This window comes from Gastrolobium bilobum, unplaced genomic scaffold, assembly GCF_033153095.1.
Source record: "Gastrolobium bilobum isolate Gb01-03AN ecotype WA unplaced genomic scaffold, APGP_CSIRO_Gbil_v1 utg966, whole genome shotgun sequence".
NCBI lineage: Eukaryota > Viridiplantae > Streptophyta > Magnoliopsida > Fabales > Fabaceae > Gastrolobium > Gastrolobium bilobum.
In genome coordinates, this window is record NW_026899514.1 from 130857 (window position 1) to 158427 (window position 27571).

The following is a 27571-nucleotide window of genomic DNA, read 5'->3' on the forward strand; positions in this document are numbered from 1 at the left end:
GCTATATAGCTTTGCTTTAATGTATACGCCCGCTAATGGCTTGAACGTCAACTGCATTGGCATCAACAAGAATACAAAGGTACAACGCCATATAGATGTCCAGACTACAGAGGAATTCAATTGACTGTAATGCCTTCATGAAATTACATGGAAGGGGAAAGCAGTGTGATGCAGAATAAGAAAATGGAGCTATGCTAGTTACAGTTAGTTATATCAGCCCAGGCAAAAGATAACAGATTGTGAAACATTGAAAGGCCAACGAATTTAGTGGGTAGGGAGCACTGAAGAGAATGACATGAATATGAAACAAGAATCATTACTGACACCTACACTAATTTAGTGAACATTGGACTTCCTGAAACTGCCGAGATATCAAATGACAAGAAAAGAAGTCTGTATTCACATCCATAGGAAACTTACGGGCACTTTCTTTGGATATAAGAAGCGCCTTGCTCTTCGTACCTATCAATAGCACAGTAAAACAGTTTTGTATTAGAAAATTATTCACTCGAATTTAAAAAGCCAATTTGGGAAGCCTAACTTGAATGTTAAATAAGAAATTTAAAAAAAGAAGCACCAGGTCAAGAAGAGAAATGAAATATTTCTCATCATTTTTAATTCAACAATATAAACTAAAGTTCAGAATACTTAATTTTATGTATCGAGAAAATCATCAAGAACTGAACCAAAACCTTCAAAACACACTGAACTGAACCCAAAAACACCAAACCTATTAAATCCAGTTTTTTCCATTTTTTTTAAATTTAGTTATTTACTTCTACAAGTGGGTTGGTGCACCGGTTTTAACCAAACCAAAATGGTTTCTTTCATAGTCACTCTAAAACCAAAATCCATATCACTAGCTTCAGATTGTGGTATCAAATGGCATGAGAGCAACATCCACCACAGAATAAGTGTCAACTTCTTCGGTGAGCATCAACAACATTATTCAATGCAAGGACAGCACCAGCAACAAGGTGATGGCAGTGGGTGTTAGTGAGATGGTGGCAGTGAGCATTGCACTACTGTGTGGTGATGCCTCTGCACTCACTGAACCTTCAATTTGCAGTGTCTGCGATTTTCTATCTGATCTAATTTCACTGATTTGTACCTCTGCGCTTCTCATCTTTGTACTTGTGTTGCTGTTTTTGGTGTTTTATACTGATTATCATCCTGGTACAAAGTTTTGAAATGTATAATTTGAGATATATTAGGTTTTGCCTCTGCATTTTGGGTTTTATTTCGGCAAGAGAATGCAGAAGACATGGATATTGGGTATCCTTCCTCACTATAACCAATTAAACAGTTAACTGAACCTAAACAGTGGATTAGTTTGGTTTGGGTATTTTTTGATTTCCAGACCAGTTCATCAATTATCCAACTAAACCAGTTAGAGCAATGTCGGACCCATATAGGGGACGACTCTGCCAGGACCATTTTCTCTAAGTTAAGGTTTGAATCTTTATGGTTGAATTGAACCAACCTTATTTTTTGGTTTATTGTAATTTGGTTTGTGTTTTGGAAACCAACTGCATGGTGCACACCACTATTGAATTTAAGTTTCATGAAGGTGAACAAATTTATATAACCAAGCTTTTTGCAATCAACTAACACTTACTCAGACTTGGAGAACCACATCTGCTGGAAGGAGCCAAGAGAAGCCAATATACTCCCCCCTATCCAAACACTGCATATAGAGTAACCATCATGACTTGGATAATGTCTTCTTGATGCATAAACAAGCACTCACATACAAAATCATAATACATCATCTTGAGTTTTCATTGTTTGAATAAAAATCACTTATGGAGAAGGGAGAGATAGCTGGAACAGATGTTGCAACATGAATCGCCTCAATCATACTATGATCAGTTGATCACAGACGTACACAATAGAGAGACAGACAGACATCATACCTAAACCTTCTTTCAGTAGCATTTCCACTGGCAAATACTTTTACTCTGGCAGCTTGAGGGGACTCCTACAAACAAAAATCACAGCTCAGTCAATTTTTTATGTATGAACACAAATACCACTGAATGCAACCTAAAAACTTAATTCCATCAATTTGATAAATGTGTTCCACTTTCCAAAAAACTTAAAAAAAGAAAAAGGTTGTGTTCGTCTTAGTTTTATGCTCTCAAAATCTAGATCAAAGAAAAGAAAGAGGCTAACATGCAACCTAGAAACTTCAGCCTCCTTACAACAACTTTAGCCTTTACAATTACTGGTCCTCTACTATTTTTTCAAGTTTTCCACAACCTTTGGTCTTTGCTTTGTGTCTGTCTTGTTTATGAGTTAGTGATGGTGAGTGGTAAAAGGAAAATTTATTAGATTGGAAAAAGGGAGTAAAAACAAGGTGGAAGAATGATTTTCTCCGTAATGCAACAGCAAAAAAGAAATGCATTAGCTCAAAATATCTCTAATCCCTCAGCTAGTCCATCAAAGAAGCCTCTTTAAAGGAACCACAAGAAACCTTTTGGTAAACTGTTACGAATGCACCACATGACAGATTTGATAGTGTATGGAAGGAAGAGATGTAGGGGATTTCAGCCCCTAACTAACAATGCGGAGTCAGCATTGGGTGGTAAATGGGAATCTGTTGGACATGTTTCTTGTGACTGACTTGGTATCAAATTGGGAAAGCTCGATTTGGAAGGCTATTCTAAACCTTTGTATTTCATTTTCTTCGCTTTCAATGGCTGTAAATTCCTTGTTTCATACAATTATGTACCACACACTGGGAGTATGATATAAATTTCCATTTTATCAATACAATTCCAGTTTTTCCTTTACTTTCCTGAGTTAAGATCATATCATAAACTTTATAGCCTTACGCTACAGTCAAATGCAACCAAATCCCAAAAAAACAAAGCAAACTTCCATAAAACTGAACATGAACAGGCATTGGATATTTAAATGGAAAACAACGCATAAAATTTATGCTCTTTAAATTTCACCTCTAGCAAATCTTTCTCAATGCGTTCCTTCAATTGTTGCATTGAAGCTGTACCACCAGCAAGCTGTGAGATAAACAAAATCAATTTGTAAACTCAGAGAGAAGAAGGTTTTTTGTGTGTGTGTGTGTGTTTGGGGGGGGGGGGGGGGGGGGGGGGGATCAAATCAATATCAAAGTTACCAGTATGGTACTAAATAATTCTCTTCGAATGTCCACATCACACTTATTAATGCTCTCTATAACCTGCACATAGCCAAAAGAAGCAGCAAAATCCCGAGCAATGAGAAGAAAGCTTGAAGTCTACATACTAAAAAAATGCAATTAAAATAACATAAAATGTACCATTTTTGGAAGACCACGAATTGAAGGAGCAATTTCTGCAAAACTCTCCATGCCGGGGATCGTCTGTGATTTACATGAAAATAGTAAAACTAATGCACACAGAAACAGGACACAAACTGGAACATGGACTGAACTGAAGAATATAAGAACAGAACACCATTAAATAATCTACACATTACTGTACAAATATTTTTGAGCAGTCATAAGATCCAAGAACTACTAAAAACCAATTGTATACATTCTTTCTCCAGTAAAATATCAAGCTTTTTAACAACTCCCTTTTACAAGCTTTAAAATGTTTCAACTCATCCAAAATTGTTTTCATACATCAATTATTATGAGACTCAACACTCAGGATTTTCCCAAACTAAGGATAGAAAATAAGCAGCCTAAATTAGGAACCAAAATTAGAGAAACAAAGCTTGTGTCAATCTGATATTTGCTTTAATAAATGTTGAGAATTTTGGGAACAAATAAATTTGGTATATGTAAAAAGAAGACAAAGAACTGGAATACTGGATGTTATTCACTATATATCTATTCTATGGGAATTCAGTATTATTAATCTCCAGCATCTACAAAATATTATAAATAGTTTGGAAGGAGATAAACAAAAACAGGTTGAAGGTGGACACTTCCTGTCGATTTGATAGAACTTATTTACTAAAAATGAGGAAAATTTCTTTGGAAATAGCAAAGAGAAGCATTTTGAATTGTATGCCATTTTATTTTTTGTCTTCTGATTTCTTTTTTAGAGGCTGCTACAGCATTTTCCAAGGTTTTTAATCATACACGTCATTTCCCCCCCTTTCATTTTAAATTTCAGGTGGTATTTCTATTTATGCCTCCTGTACATTGAGCTTGCACTTCTGACATTTGCTGGGCTAAAATGAAAATCCTATAGCAATTTAGCCTCCTACCCCCAATGCTATTACGCAAGAAAAAAGTTTAAAAAGAAGAAAACCTCTCCAACTGATAGTTTTTCAATTTTTTTAGCCAAATTCAATCAGACAACAGTACATGATTCTTCCACCCAATCCTAGCATACAATCAAGCATTGGAAAATTTCTCAAAGTATGCAATCTAGCCAATTCTTTATAACAGATCAACTAAAATAACCATGCATGAAGACACAGACCTGAACCAGTGATGGATTAAAAAGAACATCAGGAATCTTGAATCTGTCAGATCCAACTTCAATTATCCTGTGTCATCCATGATATCAAAGTTGAACGATTTTCACAACAAATAAACCAGAAGAAATAATTAAGCTTCAAACCATCAAAGATACTTGTAGACACACAATAGATAACAGAAACTAGAATTGAAGCAGACAATTCAATGAATCCTCGGTATTTCAGTACGAGTAAAGTTGGACTCACTGGCCATCAGGAAGCTCATATGGAGTCATTGGAATGTTAGAATATGCACTCTCTGCCATGGAAAATGAAGAATTAAGGATATCAAGTCATATATCAAAACTAATAACAATCAACTCCATTCTAACCAGTAAGGTAAAAGCATCAGTGAGAACTATAAAATATTAACAGAAAACTCATTTCAGGTTTTTCATTAGATCAAAAAGCATTGAAAAATCATTAACAAGTGAACTAATCTATGTGAAAATATACAGAGCAAGGGAAGCAAATAATGTCAAAGGAAGCATGACAAATCAAGTTAACATATGTATAGCATGCAAGAGAACAACTGTGAAAGCTAAAACCTTGGAGTTGCAAGAATGCAAATCAGTGTACTATTCAAATAAGAATTATCACAATAAATTAATAAAAATAAATTATTAGAAGCTAATTAAACCCATACACCAGTTCCAAAAATTACCATACAAGAGAACTGTCACTCGGATTATCAAATAATGTGATAACGGAACTACAGTAACATGTAATTTTCAAGAGATATGCATAACATATTAAAAGAGTTTGTCAACATAAGTAAGGCAGTTATCCATCTATGTCCTGTAAAGAACAAAATGAACTAGACCAACAGGATTCAAAACATAATATGAAATTATAACAACTGGAACACATACCATCATATGGAACATCTGGAGTTCGGCAAACAGATTCCTTTATATCACTAGCAATTACCCTCTGTTACAATAAACAGTCAGCACAGAAAGGAGATATGACATGAAAAGAAAATTTGGGCAAACTACAGATTACAGACCTGGGAGTAGAGTTTGTAGCTTTCTGTGGTATGTGGAAAATCGAGGTTTACAGTCTGTGGGATTAAAAAAAAACAAAGTGGTAATAAGAATCACTCTTCATTCATGTATTTGACTGCAGTGATTGCTTAAATCATGCTAAAAGTAACAGCATGAAACTGACTAGCATTCATGATTCCATTAAATTAGACATTAACAAGCATACAAGGGGTAACTTTATCATCTCAGCAATGTACCAGAATCGATAGTGTCACTATTATTGAACTTGAACAACTAATTGATCAATAAAGATCAAGGGAAACCATCAGGCTAGAAGAGATGAGAAAAATGAAGTCCTCATTCGTTGTCATTATGGTTCTACTCTACCACTAAGCTGTAGCCCTCGAGGCAACAGTAGAATTTAACATTCAGTGGTTGGCAACCTCACATTCCAAACTCACAAGTAAATACAAACTGCACTGAAATTATAAGATACCTGAAGATTTCCAGGCCGTATTTCCTTTTTCTTGAATGAATACCGAGGTTTAATCTTCAAAAACAAATAAAAAAATCAAGAAGCAGATACAAATATGCTACTTAACTTCATATGACCATTGAAAAAATGAAAACAGCTAATGGTTGTCACTCACTGTGATACCTTTGCCTTCCAAACTTTTCATCAAGCAATCTGTCAAAAATTCTCCTCCAATAGGAGAAGTTATCACAGCCTATTGTAAACATAAACAGAGAGATAAGCAGACACTTGCAACGCGAACAGACCTTAAATACAAAATATAAGATTACAATAAAATAAAATCCTCTGATTGCTCCAAACTATATATCAAGGAAAGATAATTCAAGACATTAAGCACACACAGAGAGATGAAGAAACATTAATATTGCTATAGATAGGGAGTCATCAATGAAATTGAATGGATCTTGCATACCAATGTTTCAAAATCTCCAATAGCTGCTCTTTGTTAAATTTAATTATTTTCTATTTTTGTAACATTGAATTAAATGGTCAATCATCATAACCTCCCAAGCACTACCGCAACTAGGAAGCCCTCCGAACAATTACCCTAGAGAAGGCAATTGTTGGGATTTGGGAAGACCCCCTAGCCACAACAGTGCCCAAAATTACTCTCACAGCAAGGCCTATGTAGATATACCCTAGTTAAAGACCAAAAAAATGGTCGATCATCAATGATCAGATAAATTTGACAATTCCAATTTATATTTTCTCTTCATAACCAGTTAAATACCCAAAATATACCATTTTTCTTATCCACTTAAAACAAATGTGTTTGTGATTATACAATGAGAAAACATCTCAGTTATTGTCATAAATTTTAATACATTAATTTTACTATATTCTTTCTTAGTTGTCAAAAAATAAAGATCAGAAAATTTAGCATATATCAAACATATTTCAGAGATATATTAATGGCTTACTTGAACCACTAATTAAGCAGTGATAATATTTAATGATGAAGCATGCTTTTGGAACAATGGTGCATACAAAAGAAGGGAGAAGTAATAAAAATAGAGTCTCAAACAAAGATGATAAATAACAAACTAAATACAATAAACATGCTTAAAAAATGGACCAAGTCATCTAACAAATGGTTTCCATCAGATAGGATAGCAAGCAACACCTTTTGAAGAACATAACCATCAAGAACTGGTGCTACTGTAGTTGATCCTCCACCACTGGGTATTAAAATGAATAAATCTACTCATCAGCAATCTAGTGTTATGTGGTGGCACATCAAATATAATCAATAAACCAAATGTCAAAAAGTGAAGTGGCACATCAAACTGTGTTAATTCCAAACCATACTCATATGAAGGCAATTGCATTCCACATTAATATGGCCACAGAACTAAATTTTTAGTCGAGAACTTCAAAGTCTCTTACCTATCAATAACTAATGATGTAGCACGCCCTGACGCAAAAGATGTGAGAACCTGGTGTTAAGAAATTCTCCTTCATTAACTAGTTCATAGATTCTGTTTTCACACCAATAATAATTTTCATGCTGGAAGTTGGATGCACACAGCAGTGAAGTACATATCACTTACAGCATTCTTGGCCAAAAACAATGCAGGTACTTTGTATTTTTCGAACATAAGTTCAGCTATCCTGATACATTGGCAAAAAATTGAAAATTATGAAATCTAAAAGTTGATGAATCGAACCAAACTTCATCACTAAACATGAAAAAATCTGAGTGTATTTTGCTAAAAGCCAAAAATCAAACGAGCAGGGGGAGAAATCATTGTCGGAATACCTTTCTCTCTGTTCTTGAGTGTTAGAACATGATTCAGCAAGTAGCATTGGCCGCTCTTTAGGATCAACTAATAGGCATTCCCTGAAAACCAGTTAATAGTAACATAAGACATAAAAAGAGATAAATAAACAAATTAATAAAGTTCAAAAGAGAACAATCTTTAACACAAGAATGGAAAAAGAGCATCAAACATACATTGAGATTTGCATAAAAGTATGTCCTAGCATAAGCAGCAGGATATCATTAATCATTCTCAACCACAAGAGTATTTTAGTCTCTTTTTACTCTTTATACAGATATTGATTAATTTTTGGGACCATTGCATTTGAGAAGAGCCATCAGGAGCTTCCTAAGAAGCTTAATAATTGACAGTCATGTATGCTATATCAAGAAAAAGATGATCCTGTTTACTGCCAAAAAAAAGAATACGAAGAAAAGAAAATGATGACGCTACATTTCAGATTATAAACAGATTAGGTAATCAGCAACAACCTCAAAGCATGATCCCATATGTTGTCTACAATGTTCCAGTCAACAACAACTCCATTCTTCAACGGTGACAGCACCTGACAGGCATAACAGAAATAGACAATTAAAACTATTAATTTTAAAATAACTGAAATGATTAATTAAAGAATAACCTAGCAGATATTTCAAAGTTTTACCTCCATATAGTCTCTGCGGTATCCTAAGGACTGAGATCCAACATAAAGTTTGCATTTTCCCTTGGTTTTCTCAGAATCAAGATTTTTGGCATTGTTTTGTAAATCCACAGAAGCTCCGGAGTTCTCCTCGGCATCACCATGTCCATCAATGTCCATTTGATCAATTGCACCAACAACCTAAATAAGTGCATGACACGATAACATCGAGCTTAGAAATAAAAACTGTATGCATGTTCTACAAATTTTCTAGATATTCCTTAAAACAATGTATTATACATGCATCCAACTACATTAGGATCAAGCAGCAATAATTATCACCAAAGAAAATATCAGTGGCCAGTTCATTACGGAGGCAGCTAATAAATAAATAAAAAGTAGATGCTGAACTAATAATAAAAAAAGATATATCCAACAGAATGGAGTTAGAGCTACATTAATGAAAATCCTGAAAACTTTACAAGCTGTAAAACCCCTCACGTTCTCAACTTTATTCAATGCGTGACTTAAAAAGGCTCTCTATGGTACGTAAGACATGAGAGACCTTCAATGGCACCAACAATGTCAAATTGAAATTAATAAAATATGCTTAAAAATTAAAAACGCACAATGTGAGCTAGTTTTATTTTATTTTAGTTGCAAACACCTAAAAAAGATGCACATTATAATATTGCGAGGAAAATAAAAGCATAAGGTTAAGGTAGCGAGTAGATCACAGTCACAATCACACTTACTGAGGGAAAGACGGCCTTGGGAGCATCTTCGCCAGCGTAACCGGCTTTGCATGTGTGCGAGCCCAGGTCAATTACTATTGCTGATACTTCGTCTGTGAAATAGGAAATAACAAATGAAAATGAAACGAAAATCAGAGGATTACCAGAACTTGTTAAGGAAGAAAAAAGAGAGCTCATTGAACACTCACCACCGCCATACATGACTAGGGTTTGGTTGGGTGAGAGAATGTAAGTTCAGTCAGAAAGAGTTTCGATTAGAGTTTTGGGAGTGGAACGAGCAGTAACAACGAGCGTTTAAGGAAGGAATGAAAGAGAAGAAGGGCTTCTGAATTTCGATTGATGGCGCGGGTTTTGAGATTTCTTCAATTCACATCACATTTTGGGTTGGGCCAGCTGGACCTGTGGTAAACATAGCCCATGTCTAACTGTTTGTGTTAGTTTGTTTATTTTTTTCATTAATGTTTGAGAAGTATTTTTTTTTTTTTTTTAAATTAGAAAGTGTTCTTTTGAATACAGATAATCAAAAAACCAAATATGCGCTTACACGGTTTTTCCAAGATTTATTCAATATTTTTTAATTTTATAATATATTTATGGATATAGAAAAATTATTTTAAGAAGCAGCATAAATATCATTAAATACATAAGATGAAAGTGTTAATAAGAAATTTTTTATTATGTAACAATTATAGTATATAAAAAAATTGATTTCTAACATCTTTCATCCATATTTAAGAAAATATTGCTTAAACTTAAATATTCAATATAAAAATTTAATATAAAATTATATTTTAAATAATTAATTATAAAAATGTAACGAAACCGGTAACTGTAAACAAAACTTAACAAAATAAACAACATAATGGCTGTAATAAATATGATGAATTAACTTATATTCGTGCAGGATTTTGGAAAAATTTGAACTTATTTCTAAAGTTAACGAGTAAAGATCTATTTATTTTGAAAAATTAATAATCTAAATCAAAGATATACTTTAAGTTCAATAAAAAATAAATACATCTTTATTTAATCACTTAAAAAAATTATCCTAAAATTGCACGTAGAAACATGGCATCAACATGAAGGGAAATGAACATGCGGATGCCATGTTCTCGTATAATTTTTGTGCATGTACCTATTCATATTTGGGTTAATAATTTCATAGGCGAATGACTTGGAATTTCACATAATCTAATTATTATTTATTTATTTCATGTTATATAAGGAATAATATAGATAAACTTTAAAAGAAGATATAACATTTAAAAAAAAGTTCAATAGTTATTATTTCATCTTTTTTTTCTTTTTTTCCGTTCCCAACTAATGGTCTAAAAATTAAGCAGAAATAATAGTTCAATAGTTTGGTCATAAACAAACAATATATTCAATTCAAACATTATTTAGATGAATTATTATTCAACTACAAATTAACTAGTTAAATTTACTGAACAATAACATAAGGTGGCATTTTACCAAAGTAGTGTATGTTTGTTTTTATCTTTCTCAACTTTATCAGAGTAACTGAATACTTAGGGAACATTTGGTTAAAGAGAAACTTTTATGAATCATAGGGAAATGTGATTAGTAGGAAAATAATTGGGAAGTGAGTTTGATAGAAAAATATAAAAATAATTGTTTGGTTGGGAAAAAATTTATCGGAAAAATTAGATAACTTTTGTAGAGTCTATATTTGACTTTTGGTTAAATATAGATGAAGAAAAATATGCTTTTACCAAAATAACCTTGCTTTTGAACAATCAGGCATCACGTCTATATGTAAAACCAAATAATGTTTCCAACGTCCATATGCACAAAAAACGCCGACTTAAAGTGAGAGTAGGATAGTCTTTCGGTTAGAATGCAGTGTGACCAATTAGGCAGCTTTTCACAAATACCATAGGGTTTCTTTTATCGGCTAAATGGACAGAAAAACATATGCAACTTGGTTATGTAGGAAACTAATTTAGGTAGATAAATGTAAAAAATTCTTCAACCAAATATGGTTAACTTAGATGCCCAGTTCTCATTTTCCTATCCATCTCAATCAAATCATTTAACCAAACGCCCCTTACGGTTTAATATACGGTTTAAGACTTCAGCTAGACACGTGATTTCGCCATCTTCTTCCATGATATTAAAGTAGCTTTCGTCATTTGGCGGATGCTAGATCGCATAAGAAAGTCGATCACAGTATAAGAACAGTGATTCTATATGGTCCGAAAACTTTATCTTGATTGCCCAATGAATTATAAAAGGAAAAAAAAAATTCGGTCTGCTGCATTATCTTGATTGCCTACTTTTTATATTTATTAATTACATGAAAATAAATATAAATATTTTAACAGGATATATAAAAAGTGTATATTCACCTTCAAAATAAAAATCAGACCTGAAGGACGTTTTTTTCCTTTATTGGGAACAGATGCTGAATATGAGCGTTCCACTTTCTGATAAATAAAATAAAATAGAGCGAAACAATTAAAACCCAGTCACCCATTACTACGTCATCCTTGATGCTCCATATATAATTGCGCTTATCTTTTCGAACTTGCTCATGTTTCAGGACACTGCAGCAAATCAGAAAAATGGCTCTGATTCTGAACCGATCTTTTATTTTCCTCTTCCTGGCACTTTTCCTCTCCTTTTCTCTTCTTCTTCTTAATGCTAATGCTACCTCCTCTGAATTCTCCACCTCTGTTCTTAACGTCACAGCCTCACTCCTCCAAGCCCAACAAGTCTTCTTCTTTGAGTACCCCGAACCTTCTTACCACCAACACCAAGAAGAAACCCAAGTCATCTCCACTTTTTCTTTTTCTTCTTCTTCTTCCTTGTCGCTCCAATTACACCCAAGAGATTCTCTGCTCAATGCTCAGCACAAGGACTACCGCAGCATACTCAAATCTCGACTTGACCGTGACTCAGCCCGAGTCAACTGGATCATCAGCAAGCTGCAACTCGGTCTCAGCAGCCATCGCAACAAATCGGAGCACAGACCGGAAGGCCTATCGGCGCCGGTAAAACCGGGCTTGTCGGAAGGAAGCGGCGAGTACTTCACGAGAATCGGAGTGGGACAACCTGCGCAGCAATTCTCCATGGTTCTCGACACAGGAAGCGACTTGAGCTGGCTTCAGTGCAAGCCCTGTTCACCCTGTTACCAACAATCCGACCCGATTTTCGACCCGTCCGCGTCATCCTCGTATTCCCCGATTACCTGCGGAGCGCAACAATGCAACGAACTTGAAATGTCGGGGTGTAGTAACGATCAGTGTGAGTATGAAGTTGAGTATGGCGACGGTTCCTCCACTAACGGTGTTCTCGTGTCTGAAACGGTGTCGTTTGGGAACCGAGTCGTAATGGGTTGCGGCCATGTTAACCAGGGTTTATTCGTTGGCGCCGCCGGGATACTCGGACTTGGTCGTGGGCCCCTTTCGTTCTTGTCTCAGATCAAAGCGTCGTCGTTTTCCTACTGCCTTGTGGCACGTGACTCGAAGAAATCGTCGACCCTTGAGTTCAACTCGCCCCGACCCGGTGGCTCTGTTACAACTCAGTTACTTAAGAACCCTATGCAGGGCAGTTTCTACTACGTGGGACTCGCCGGTGTGAGCGTTGGAGGCCAAAGGGTTCCCGTTCCGCCGTCGACGTTCGCAATTGATCAATCGGGGTTAGGCGGAATCATCGTCGACTCCGGCACTGCCATAACTCGGTTGCAGACTCAGGCGTATAACCTGGTGCGCGACGCGTTCGTGAACCTGACTCGGGATTTGCCACGCGCCAAAGGTTTCTCCGTTTTAGACACTTGCTACGATTTATCGTCCGTGAAGTCGTTTTCGGCGCCGACGGTGTCGTTTCAAATGAGTGATGGGAGATCGTGGGTGTTGCCGGTGACGAACTATCTGATGCCAGTGGACAACCAGGGAACTTTCTGCTTCGCTTTTGCGCCGTCGACGGCGCCGTTATCAATCATAGGGAATGTGCAGCAACAGGCGACACGTGTCACCTTTGATCTTGCAAACTCTATCATCGGTTTCTCACCCGACAAATGCTAGACGTGTATTGACATATTTACCCCTTAATAATATAATCGACAATTTAAGCACGGAATTTATGTCATGAATTCGTACTAGCACCACATTTTACACGTACACACACTTTACGTCACTTTTAATTTCATTAATTAAATATCAAAATTGAAGTAATTTACCTGTAAAATCAAGGACTTAGCATATAGTTAAGTATAGTCTTAATGAAGTATAGATAGCTCCAAGTGTATGAGTTATCAGAAACATATGTGTAGGATTGTTTTATGTCTTGCGAATTCTTTAATTGTTTCATATTCGTGCAAGATATCGATCTGCCACTTCGGTTCTCAAAAAAGACTACAGTTACATAAATGAATTTATTGTTCAATTACAAAAAAAAATTAAAAAAAATGAATATGATTAGAGTGTAATATTAATTTTAGAGCGTTGTAAGTCATTGTTCATTTAGTGTAACAAAAGAGAGAGAAAAGGTTTGCATTTACATTTGACCAAATCTGAATGTTGATACTTTTGTTTAATAATAATCAGATCTTCATACGAGAAGAAAAAAAAACTATTAAGCAAACTTGATTTTTTTCCCCTTATATTGGAAGTTTTAGGAAAGTTTTACTAGACCAACAGGAGAATGAAAATGGTGGAGATTGAAGGACAACCGTGTGACATAACTACAACCCACCAACATATTGTTTGTGCAATTAATCATTTGTGAAGATACAGCTTTGTCCTATTGGTGAAATTAATCACTGTTTATGCATAATAGTTTACCTTTTCTCTAAACAATATTTTTCTAGCTATTCAATAATATAAAAAAAAAACGTGCTACTAGTTTCACGTTTTTTAGTTCAGTACAATTGTAAAAGCTTGCGTCACGGCTACATAACACACAAAGACGACAACGATCTGAGATTATCTCGAATTTAACTGAAGGAGTCAGAATCATGAGAAACAAATCAGCCGTAAGAGCATAATATTTGGTACTAAAGGAAGCGTTTCTTCACCAAATGGTGGCACTAGTTCCTTGATAGCGAGAGTTAAATAAGTGGAAAAGAAAGAGATAATTAAAATTATGTTAACTAATATTAAAAAAGAAAAGAAAAAGAGAAGCGCTTGTTCCGTTTGAAGACAATTTTTTTGACGTTGAGCAACGCAAGCATCCTTCACATGAAAGAATAAAGAAAGGGACCACAAATCTCGAATCAGACTACAAAAGGAAAACGAGCACTGTGACGTCCTACTATCATGATTCACGAGTACTGGTATTGACGAAATGCTTCGAGCAAGTTAACAAAAAATTCCGCAAAAAAGCGGGTGAAACTCCCAAATTCTATTTGTCACTTTCACGCGATATGCTAGTAAATAAGGCCGAATCTTTGAGCTTTACGTGACTCACGGTTTTCCAATCTTAAAAAAAAAAAAAAAAAAAAAAAAAAAAACTTGTTTAAAACGAGTTTGTTTCTAAAGTTTAAATAAGCGATTAATGTTTGGATATGTAGTTTGTCATTTTAAATGACATAAATTATGTCATTTTAAAACAGAAAGACAGAAATAATGAAAATTATAGGAGAAAAAGTCTGTGATTTTTTTTAATTTAAATTTTAAATAAAAAAATACTTTTTTGTGTCTATCTCTCTCTTAAAATGACATAACTTTATATCATTTAAAATGACAAATATTTTTCCCTCAATGTTTACCTAGAAAATAAATTTATCTTCAACAATATTAAAAACATTAATCCTTAAAATAATGATATGTCTATTCTTGAGTTAAAATTACGACACACTATTCAGCAACGTGACATATGTAATTTCAGGCTTTATGCAACGTTAAATCATAGTCACATTAATTGTTCTAAGACGCTATCCTGAACATACCACGTTAGACCACTTAAGTGCTACCTTGACTACCACCTCCTAAAGTGGTATCTCAACTACCATGTTTACTACTTATAAATTTCGAAATTTTTCTTCGTTGTAAAATACTTTCTTACATATTTAACGTACCGAGACTTCGTTCTATATGAGAAAAAACCTTCGTCAACTATCATGTTATGGATTAAAATTTGATAGGAATTATTAAAACCTTTGGTTATTGGCTGTCAATTTTATTAATAATATTTTATATATTTTCATGTGCTATATTTATTTTGTTAAAACCTTAGGTTAGTAGATTTAATTTTTATTAATGCTATTATTTATATTATTAGTGTAGTGTAGTATATTTAATGACATAAAATTTTATTAATTATATTATTAAATTTTGTTGATGATATTATTAGGTTCTTTAAAGGTCCTATATTTATTTTCTAAGAACCTTAGTTGATTTAAATTTTTCTAATGCTATTATTTATATTATTAGTGATGGATTTAAATTTTATTAATGATATAAATAAATTTTTAAAAGGTGCTATATTTATATTATTAAAAATTGAGGTTAGTGGGCCTAAATTTTATTAATACTACATTTTGTATAAATTAGCTCAACTAAAAAATCCTTTGCACTCCATTGTATAAATGCTAATTTTAATTAACATTTTGTTTCAATGATAGAAATCATGAGTATATATTAAATCTAAAAGGTTTAAATATTATTTTAAAAGTAAATAGAAATAGTTTTAAATTAAAATACTTCAAGTTTTACATAAAAATATCCGTTAATATGTCTTGTTAAAAATGTAAATTAATAAAATTTTATAATTATTATTTTTTATTTTAAAATACTTAACTGTGTTAAATTAATAGTCAGTCAAAAAGAATAAAATAAAATGAAATAAAAAATATGTATAAATTGCACTTTAAAACTAGTTAACTTATCCATATTAATCTATATTTCATATTTCAAATTTAGATTTAAAAGTGTTTATGTTTACTTATTATTTTGGATAAGAAAATTTTAGAAAATATATTTTAATATAGGTTTATTCCAATATATATAAATTAAATATTTAAAAATAATTTCAATATTACCATGTTATTAGTTTTATTCTATATTCTTTCTTTCAAACAATGTTATTAAAACCGGCTCGGTCATTGATTCGGTTGAGGTATTTTTTTTTTTTTTGATAACAAAGGTATTAGGTTAGTGGGTCACTGGTTCAACACTAAAGGGTTACTGGTTCAACCACATGACCTGGTAATTATATGCAATTTTATAATTAATATTAAAAAAATTATAAACATACTCAAATATCTATAAAAAAATGATAAAAATTTCAAGTATTTTTATATAAAAAATAATAAATCACATATTATTATCGAACAAAGGATCAAACAAAAATATAATGATCGTGATACGAGGCTTTAGGTTCAGAAATTGACATCTCTAAGTCTCTAACCATAGATCAAATCAAAATTTTCTGCATAATACATAATTGAGATAATATTGTGTTGTAGGTACATAATTTATGTAAGTCAATAAAAAAAATGTTCAAATATGTCCATTATGATTTTTTTTTGAAAAAAAATTGAATTTTTTTTTTGGGACCGGGTCAGGTCATCGATTTTCATGAAAATCGACCGGGTCGGATCGGGTCACGCCAGTTCTGATGCATGGCCGGTCCGTTGCTTTAATCGGACCAGTTATATGACTGGTTTATCGATTCTCGAATGGGTCGATTCAGTTTTAACACTGCTTTCAAAGTTGTTGTGCTGAATAATTATTTTAGATGGGTTAAGTTCATAAAACATACTTTTAAATAAACAAGCAGTGATAATTAATTATAATTTTATTATCTTATATAATATATTTTTTTGTTAAAAATAAATTATCCCTAACATGACAAGACTCTTCCTTATTATTATTAGGGAAAACTTCATTTTCACGATTTTGTGATTTATCATTTAACCTCATGTGGTTTTAAACTTATCAGTTAGATCCACTGTGCTGAAATATTTTGTCATTCAACCTCCTATGGTTTCAAATTTTCACTTAGACCCCTTGTGGTTACAAAAAATTTCACTTAGACACCTTATAATTTAAAAAATAAATATTTAAAATAAATTTTCTCTCATTTTTATTTTATATCATCATATAATGAATGCATTTAATGTTTAAAAAATATTTCAAGTTATTTATTCTGAAATTAATTTATAAATTATCTTAATTTTTTTAAAATATATTTGAAATTAAAAAATATTATTTAAGATAAATTAAATGTATATTATCAAAATAAGATATTTACTTTCTTTAGATAATTTTATAACGATATCAGGTAAAAAAGAAATAAAATAAAGTAATATTTGATTTAAATTTATTTTTTAATAAAAATAAGTGAATTTAAAAAAAGTTATTTTTTAAACCCTAAATGCATTGAGTGAGGATATAAAATTAAAAAAAGAGAACATTTATTTTTTAAAATTTTTATTTTTGTAACCACAAGGGGTTTAGGTGAAAATTTGAAATCATGAGGAATTAAATGATAAATTATTTAAGCACAATGAGTCTAAATGATAAGTTTAAAACCACATGTGGGTCAAATGATAAATCACAAAATCACAATGGATGAAAATAAAGTTTTGCCTCATTATTATTTTAGGAAAAAACTACTCTTATGCTACATGTAATAAATTTCTCTCCTACACACCCTTCGATAACTGTGCCACATTTTCTTTTCTTTTCTTTTTATTATCTCTATAACATGAGATAATTTATCTCCTTTAACATGAAATTAATAAAACACATTATTTTATAGGAAAAATATTTGTCCTTTTAAATGACTGAACTTATGTCATTTTACTCTCACAAAGAGATGAGATCTACACCTTTATATTTTTTTGTCCACTCTCTTTCCTCCTTTATCTATCTTTTTCTCCCACTTAAAATAACACAACTTTACATCCTTTAAAATAATATACACTTTTCTCTTATTTTATTATGTAAAAGTGTACAAACAACAAAGAGACCCAAAGAAGCAGGAAAGGAAACGGGATAGGCAGAGTTGTGAATCAAGTCATTTAATAATTCCTTAATGAAGGTGATCCAAATGAAGGTGATCTTATATGTAACAAAACGTACCTACAATTCCTTAATAATTCCATAACGTCATATCAGAATTCACTGTGCTTGAACTGCTCAAAATTGATCACACAGAAAAGTAGGTATACTTACAAGTACCTGAAGATCCCAACAATCAGGTTCGAATTCATGGTGCTATAACTGCTTTCTGAAAGAATGGATGAATAGTTGCTCAAGCATAGGTCTATGGTATCTACAACAAATCCTTGAAAGGGTTTGGTCCGTTAAGTTAACTTTATCTCCTTGCATCACGATCCTGTATGTTTGTACTTGCCAAAAGTATCTTTGAAGTCAGTAATAACTCAACCCATTTGCTCTATCTTTTTGGCACTATTAACAAATGTTGCACTTTTATCAAATCCCTCCAGCAAAAGAATCCGCACGGCTTCTAATCCATGTTGTAATGTAAAATTCAACTGAAATATATTTGTATTAACATTTAGAAGTTCCATGTGCAGAAGGCCTGTTTGTCAGTTCAAAGTTCAAAAAGAAAAAATAGAAAAGAAACATATACCTCTTCCCTTTCCTGTTTAGTGAACGGGCGAAGAACAAATGCTACAGGATCCATTTTTCCAGGAGGCCGTCCAATGCCTAATCAAAATCAACAATAAAATGACAAATAAATATTACAAATGATTGAAATGTAAATGAATATTTTAATACTAGGAACGTTGTGCACTTACCAATTCTTAAACGGGGAAAACCAACATTCCCTTTGAAGTGATTAATAACACTCTTCATTCTGCCAAATAGCAAGGAAAACAAAAACAGTAATGGTGCATTTCTCTTCCGCTTAGCAGGAAACAAAGTCAATGAATTTAATATCACCCTGTATAAATTATCACAATAAAAATAATGTAGGCTTGTAGCAAGCCTTGACCTTGGAAGGTGGCAACCTTCCCCACAAAACTTTTTATGTACCCCACAAAAAACAAAACACAATAAGAACCATTAGAATTAAAGAACATGAGTTGAGCTGCCTTCCATTAGAATTGAACAAGGCCAATGGATATGATATCACCTGAGTATAAATTATCACAATAAAATTAATGTAGGCATGCCTTGACCTTGGAAGGCTTCCCTACAAAACTTTTTATGTAACCCCCCTCCCCAAAAAATAAAATAAAATAAAATAAATCACAAATTATAATTAAAGAACTTGACTTGAGCTGCCGTCCAAAAAATAAAGAGATGAAGACAATGACATTCCTAAACTTGCATGGCATATGCTGAACCATGTAAAGCAAATTAAAATACAAAGACTAGGTTAATAGAAGAAGCTAGTGTCAAGGGTCCCTGCACAAATCAATGTTTTGAATGATGAGGCAAGGAAACTGATTTATCCCTACCACATGTATATTTTCAGCAGAGAAAGGAAGGTGTTTACTTTTTTCCTATAGTTATTCTTGTTCTCTGAATCCTTGCTTTGCATATTTGTTTTAGTTTTGTACAACACAGTCACTCAAACACCCTTTGCCCTAAGAAAATTTAGTCACATCAGATGAAAATAGTTCCTATTCAAGATAGGGCATGTAAGCCTAGCATGCCACAACCATCAAAATCTTTTGCTTTGATCCACTAGAAAGCATAGAAAATGATTGTTTATCAAAGTATTCTTTAAGTTTAGCAATAGACATTTTCCTAACCCAAATTGTGGGTTTGTGTTATGATCCAATTGCAAGGTATGGACTTGGAGTCCCACATCTGAAACATAAGGTTCCGGTGCACAGTTAATAAAGACTTTGAGCTCTCCTACCTTATAAGCTAGCTTTTGGGGTGAGGCTCTCCCAAGGTTTGTATCAATTCGTATCAGAGCTTTCACCATGTCTCCTAGTTGCAATCGAGCGGCGTGACTGGTTACGTTGGCATTGCAATGTTCGCCTGGGGGCTAGTAAAAAACTAACGCTAGGCCATGTAGGCATCGGGGCTACGGAACGTGGTGAGATGTTACGATCTAGTTACAAGGCATGAGACTTGGAGTCCCATATCGGAAACAAAAAATCCTGGTGTGGAGTTTATATAGACTTTGAGCGCTCCTACCTTAAAAGTTAGCTTTTGGGGTGGGGCTCTTCCAAGATTCATATCAATTTGACTGAAGGAAGGAAGACAAATATGGCATTTCTATTTTCAGAAATACGAAGAAACTAGGCCTTGATATTCAAAACAACAATGGATATGTTAATTTATAAAAATAAGCTGTCAAACCAGACCTACACAATGCTGTAATATAGCAAAAAGAGAGTGCAAGCAAAGAAGATTATAATTACCCATTGTGACCTCCATGTCCACCCTTTGGTAGCAGCCGCAATTTAGCAAAAGGCAGATCCAAGTCATCAAAGATCTGTAGAATACAATTAATAATTGAACACTCAAGCAGATTATCCTTTTGCTTTTCTTTCGTCACTTGCAAATAAAAAGAACAAATTAATCATAGCATAGATGTTATACCACAAGTACTTGCTTCAATGGAATCTTGTAATATGAAACTATGGCCCCAACCTTCAAAATAGATTTGAACACCAGCCAATCAGCATCAAAATAAAAGTATTTATCACAATAAATTCCTAGGAAGCACAGATACAACATGGACATGGATATGATATGACACAAACATGGACATAGGAATAATGCAAATTTTAGAAATTATAGGAAAGCAACATGGCTATAGTACAACATATAAAACAGAGAATAAAATTAACATAAAAACACAAATCTTAAATCAAAAGAGAGAATTGACGTTTTCAAAATTAGCATGAGTCATTGTAGACATAATAAAATGCTATTATTTATCTAATTATTGTGGTATTCTCATTTGTCTTGGTATAAAAGTTCAAAAAATAAAAGTAAACAAATTATAAAACGAAGCTAGGAGGGTCCAAAGTGTCTGACAAGGGTACGGCTATTATATTGAAGTGTCTGGCTACCAATGGTAAATTCACTGACTATTGATAACTGCAAAGAAAAAATGCTTCATCAAGGCAACTCTAAGGGGTGTCACGTGTGGACTGGGAAACTTAGTTGGACAGTCCTTCACATCATAGAAATTACAAAAATATGGGGTGTCTATGCAAATCTCTAACCTAACTGTTTAAATAAAATAAAATCATATGGATTCCTGTGATTATATTTTTTTCAGTATGGTTTTCTAGTCCAAATGTACCTTAATATGACCACAACTAATTTTGCTTGGTTCAAAGAATTGTAATGTGGTTGATTCAAACAATTCATCATTCTATAAGTCTAGGAAATTTGAGACACATTGAATCAAGTCATATAGGAAAATGTTTTTTTTCAACGATGCTATAAGCATTGCTGTCCCACCCTATCATATTACATCTGAAGATTATCCAAATAGAAGACTTACAGATTCACCACTTAAATTCATAAAAGTCTGTGGTTTTGCAAGTAGAACTGGTACATCACCTATAAAACCTGCAATAGAAAAACAGCTGCCACAAATGGGTACATACAAATACTTAAAATTTTTATACAACATTCTGAAATCTGAATTAATATTATATGGAATCAATGGTTGTCTGCAATTTTTATGAAAGCAGTAATATGTATAATGCAATGATTTGAATATAGATGGATTCAGGTTTGGCATGAAACTTATTTCTGACTTTACTTGAGAAAAATAAGATCATAATGATTTTTCTCATTTTTTCCTAGAGGGATATAACACCGAGAAATTAAAGTAGGATCAGAAAGTAAAATTATCTTTTGAATAAAGACATTTTCAACTGAGCCCAAATCGATAAAACTTCCTATCATGGTAGCTATGTGGCATCCCTCAAACTTTCATTAGGCAATAAGACAATGTAATTTATTAGACAAAAAAAGGCCTAAAACACTGCCAAGAAGTTGTAACTTAGCAAGATAAACTCAATCCTCAAAATTTACCAATAACCTACATTTTTTATGCTGACTGCTATGCCTCTATGAAAACCAAAGTAATTAAAGAGGAAAAATAAGAGTTTTTTTTAACCTTTCCCAAATAGGGCTTTGAAGGAAACGCTGCTCATAGATATCCCTTCGGCTTCAGCTATAGTATCAACCATCTCAAAGCCCACCTGAAATAAAGCTCCAAAATGAGGTCAGATAACCTACCATGCATCTATGTAGCACACACACTGCTATTAAATTTAATCAACTAGAGTCTCGACCAAAGCAAAATTTATCAACTGACTTGACTCTTTCTATCTGTTTGAATTTTCAATACTGGTTCAAACTATAATACATTAATATGTAACTCAAGTACTTCATACTCTTTAATAGGGTACTAAATATATGTTTTTTTAACTGAGGAAATTGCTTCAAATTATAATGTGAGTGTAAGAGGTGAACCTATATAAGTTAGAATAATATTTGTTTCCCCCTCTATTTTCAGCAACGGCAAATACAAAACATTGGGTTTAAAGCAGGAAGAGCAATCAGAACACTGCCAAATTAATATGAAGGTCAATGGCCATGTGGGCATGAATATTTCATTGTTATGCTAGTGATCCAATTCCTACAAAAAGATAACCATCTATTTTATTTTTTATCTTTTTAGGGTTCAAAATTTTATGAAAAGTGAATATATATAATAATAATCAACAAAACATGGAGAATGAAGAAATAGGAGCGTACTGACATTGTGGCGGGTGGAAGAGAACTTCTTGCCCGGATTGCCGAGGCCAACAATTAACCAAGGTTCCTTCTTCTGCTTTGGCTTCGTTGACTCTGTGGCGGGTGATGCACCAGTGACGGTGGTTACGGAAGCTGAACAATTTTTAATGGACAAGAGAGACATAATGCAAGACGAAGAAGACACGGAGATTAGGGGATTTGACAAGCACCGCCTGGAGAACGTTATTGATGACATGGAAGAAGCACAAAAGTTCATCTTTCGCTTCAGATTTTGGGGGATGACATACAAGCATAAACCCTACAAGAAGAAAAAAAAGAAGATTCGAGGAAGGTAGGAGGAGGAATCATTTTGGATCTGAAATATTACAAAAAATAAAAAGTTCGCCGTTGCCGGGGATCGAACCGGGTCACCCGCGTGACAGGCGGGAATACTTACCACTATACTACAACGACAAGTTGGTGTGTCATATATTTATCTATTATACTACTCAAACTCTCAAACAAAATTTGATAATATTGAATAATATTTATTGTTACTTTCTTTATTTTTCTCTTCTTAAAGAAATAGTTACGATACTTAATTAAGATGAATTTTTTCATAGTTGTGGGCAAAAATTGTGTTCGTTCTCGCGTTGTATATTATGAAAATAACTTAATTATATGATTATCGTCTCATGGAACCACAAACAATTCAACAGTATATTTCTCCTAAATTAATGACATAAACACCCCCCCCCCCCCCCCACAAACCCCAATTCTTGATACCTAGGTAGCACCGATACGACACGCGACACGTGACACGATACGACACTCCGACACGTCAATCCTAAAAAATTATGAATTTCGACACGTTGGGACACGTTTTAATATTAAATAGTATTTTTAATTTATATAGAGTATATTTCATTTAATATTTAATAATTTAACAAAAAAATAAAACTAAATTAATAATATCCATCAACACGTTATAAAGATGGAAGCTTTAATAAAAAAATAAGAACTAGGATGAGAGAGATATAATATCAGATAGAGAGATCAAATCATATTAGAGAGAGATAAAGCGTGATAGGAATTGACAACAATTATGCTGAGATGATCTCTTATCTACTTAAGGGGGAAAAAGACAAAAAGACAAAATTGATATGATCAGGTGGAAGCTTTATTAATATATTTTAACTTTTAAAAAAAAAATTTAAAAAAAAATTTAAAAAAAAATTTAAAAAAAATTACGAAAATGCCATTTGACCGTGTCGGACACGGTCAAATTCGCGGGTCGGAATGGTCAACGTGTCGGAAAAAGTCAACCGCGTGTTTGACACCGTGTCGGAGCGTGTCGCCGTGTCGGAGCGTGTCGGACCCGACTCTTCCGATTTTTACAAGTGTCCGTGCTTCCTTGCTTGATACTATGGTAATAACAATGGTTGTTGTTATAACCAAGTAATGGCTGTCCCGTAACTTTTTACAGTAGAAGGTAAAAATAAAATTTTAAAATTATAAGTATTATTAAGATTAATAAGAGATACTAACTATTATAAATATTTTTGAGGGAGAGACTAATTATTAATATTAATAGTTTATTATTATTAAAAAAATTATTTTTTATATAAAATTAAAAAATTAAAATTTAGAGAGCAGTGGCAGTCCATACTACCCCCTCTCTAGGTCTACTCTTGTCTATAGCAGTGTTTAAAAACCCGGTCCGGTCATCGACCCGATCAAGGTCAGGGGTGATGGGGTCACGGGTTCAACCGGTGGGTCACGGGGTCACTACGCTGACCCGGTTTTATATATTAAAAAAATATAAATATATATATCCTATATGAAAATATTAAAAAATAAACCACCAATCATCAAAGATTCAAAATATAATTAACATAATTCACCGATTACAACCACAAGTTAATGGGATCACTACGCTGATCTGGTTTTGCCTCTTTTGAGAAGGTCTCTAACAAAGAAAAATTTAAAGAAAGTAAGAATGAGTTTTTGTTTTTCATCGACGACCATAAAGATTTCATTTGAATGGATAAAATTTTACCTTTTCTAAAAGATTTATGGCAGCGAGGTGAAGATTGAAGAAGTCTATGTCGCTGGGACTGGGAGAGAATAAAACGATAAGATTTAGGTTTGCAAGGATTTTTATTTTATTTTTTTAATAAAACGATGTCGTTTCATGGATTTTTTTTTTTAAAAAAAAGAAAATATGCAATGACCCCCTTCGACCCGTCTGATCCGGGAGTCACTGAAATCCGGCTGAGTTTTGGGGGTCAGAGGGGTCGATGTGCATATAGGGTCCAACTTGTGACCCCAATCCTCAGAGGGGAGGGGTCAGGGTTGACTCGAGTCAACCCGGGAGGTGGGGTGAGGTTTTAAAACACTGGTCTATAGTACCTCCAAACTCCAATGCCCAATATTTACTTAATACATGCATGTCTCACTTTGCATATACTTATTTTTATCCCATCCTCGAAGAATATTTTCCAAAAATCCTCCCTCAGTAATCTCTTCCTTTTCTCTCTTCTTAACCTCCCCAATTCTGTTATTACCTTTATCCAAATACTTCAATTAAACCATCATCATCTATAATGCAAATCAAAGTCATACTCTATCATGAAACCTTTTTTTATATTACAAAGGAAATTATTTTTTATCCACGGATGAATTGTCAAATATTTATTACTTCTTGACTATATTTTATAATTTTTTGAACATTTATGACAAAAACTCCACTCTTATTTGTCCCATTGCCACTCCCCTTATCAAATTTAATATAACTATTATATGCCATTCGAATCTAGTTACGGTTCTCTTGACTTCAGACAATCTGGCAAATCTTCAACTAGTGCTATGGTTTTGCTTAATATTCTACTGATTTGTAACAAAAAGGTGCAGCAGACCGTACTGCACACACAGTATGGAAAATTGCTAAATAGCAATTAGCAAATACTAGCTAAGATAGTATTAAAAAAAAAAAAAATTCACCGATACTTCTGTGATTTGCTTCAGAATTACTTATGTTTCTGTGATTTTTTTCTATCACATATGTACCTGTGATTTGTAAAAGGGTATGTTTTTTATCACATATTCTCCTGTGGTTTTTTATTTTTTACAAAGCACAGGAGCATATGTGATAAAAAAAAAATCACGGAGACATAAGTAATTCTGAAGTAAACCAGAAAGGCATTGATGAACTTTTTCCTAAAAAAAAATAGAGACAGGTGAAGACCAGGATATGCAACCCAATGGTATAAAAGAATGCAAAAGTTCGGGCATACCTGCAAGAGCATTCTTTATCAAACAACTATGCACGTAATGTTTTAGGGTTTTATAATTCTCATTTAACATGAGAATTCAAATTTTTCTACATACCCTTCGATTTCCGTGCTGACATGGGTCCTACATATAATTTTTTCTAACACCTGGACCTCACATGTTTTTTATGTCTACAACATGATAATTGAATTCTCATTTAACATGAGAAAATCAATCCCTAATGTTTTATCCACGTAAACAATAAAGAAAGAAAGAACGACACAATGTATTCCAGACATAATCGAAGAGAGACAATTAAAAGTTGAAACAATATCCGGAGGAAGTATCTACGGTAATAGAAAATATCACACAATAAAGGACATATTTACACCACAGGTGAGATTTCCCTTGAAAACCTATATATGATTACAAAATTACCATTTGGAAGGATGCGTCATGTATCAATCAAAGTATTACATGACTAAGTTTATTTACATCGCATAAACAAAAAGGTAGGGCTTCAAAAAAAAATATTCTATTTATCTTACCTTTTTCTTATTATATCTTTTACATCAAAATTCAAATGATTCTTTCGGTATGCATTTCTCAAAAATGCAACTTTCTCTGTTAGTATTGCTTTTTTAGGAATATTAATAGCCTTGTTTTTGTATAAGTCTGTTTATTCGACTTTACAAAATTTGACTTATTGAATTTTTTGAAAAAAAACCTTCCTACAAAAATTGTCTAAGATAAAATCAAATATTTAATATATGATTGCTCAAGAACTTAAAGAATTTTCTGCCTCAATTAATTACAATACCAAACAGATTAGGAGATCATTTAAACAGGAAAAAACAGAAACTTTGGTGCGTATCTGAAATAAGGCAGATGCATACTTGTTTCTGTATATATGAGAATATATAGAAGATTAAACCCGAAACAAAGCAAACTGCAAATATTCAACCCATTTTTTTTTGTTTTAGGGAAAAGAAGAGAATGTTTGATCAGTGAGAGAGTAATACTAATATATATGGGTAAAATTGAAAACCATGTCATTAATTTAGAAATAAAAATATTAAATTAATAGTTGGATTAAGATTCCTCACAGGGTCTGCCTCTGTCTATGATTTCAGCACTCCAACCAAAGGTGACACGTGGACAGTAAATGGTGAAACAGCCTTCATAATAAAAAATGGGGAATTTTTTTTGTAAAATGAAGTAAAGTCTTAGTAAATTTTTTGAAGTAAAAGTAATTTAAAAGAAGGGTTTGCAGTAAGTTTAATATGACGTCGTTTCGAGACGAAAATCATGGTATTTTTGTAATTTTAATTTATTTCAGGGTTATTATAGTCTTTAAAATTATAATTTTTTAATTTTTCAATCCCAAAATAATTTCATTTTGCGAGTAAATACATATAACTTATATGCATTAACTGCAGAAATATTCTTTCTGTTTAAAAAAAAATGGAAGTTTCAGCAAAAAGA

The 27571-nt window shown here is 33.0% G+C and overlaps 3 protein-coding genes across 3 annotated transcripts; 1 reads left to right on the forward strand and 2 right to left on the reverse strand.

Moving 5' to 3' along the window:
- Positions 1-278: 278 nt before the first annotated feature.
- Positions 279-9445, reverse strand: LOC133290869 (actin-related protein 4-like). Its single transcript, XM_061489012.1, has 20 exons — positions 9341-9445; positions 9153-9244; positions 8422-8598; positions 8249-8322; positions 7757-7837; positions 7548-7608; positions 7384-7433; positions 7121-7175; positions 6113-6190; positions 5959-6012; positions 5486-5539; positions 5349-5409; positions 4684-4735; positions 4440-4506; positions 3302-3364; positions 3140-3202; positions 2961-3023; positions 1917-1981; positions 1619-1687; positions 279-462 (listed from the first exon to the last, which is right to left on the reverse strand). Exons 1-20 carry the CDS (start codon positions 9351-9353, stop codon positions 417-419), a joined length of 1338 nt encoding a protein of 445 aa, XP_061344996.1. The 5' UTR covers positions 9354-9445; the 3' UTR covers positions 279-416.
- Positions 9446-11737: 2292 nt separating this feature from the next.
- On the forward strand, positions 11738-13215 carry LOC133290822 (protein ASPARTIC PROTEASE IN GUARD CELL 1-like). Its single transcript, XM_061488945.1, has one exon. It carries the CDS (start codon positions 11738-11740, stop codon positions 13196-13198), a length of 1461 nt encoding a protein of 486 aa, XP_061344929.1. The 3' UTR covers positions 13199-13215.
- A 4896-nt stretch (positions 13216-18111) lies between these two features.
- On the reverse strand, positions 18112-23240 carry LOC133290860 (peptidyl-tRNA hydrolase, chloroplastic-like). Its single transcript, XM_061489002.1, has 8 exons — positions 22839-23240; positions 22191-22275; positions 21567-21634; positions 20651-20701; positions 20470-20543; positions 18886-18944; positions 18717-18793; positions 18112-18618 (listed from the first exon to the last, which is right to left on the reverse strand). Exons 1-8 carry the CDS (start codon positions 23088-23090, stop codon positions 18505-18507), a joined length of 780 nt encoding a protein of 259 aa, XP_061344986.1. The 5' UTR covers positions 23091-23240; the 3' UTR covers positions 18112-18504.
- Between the last annotated feature and the right edge of the window lie 4331 nt (positions 23241-27571).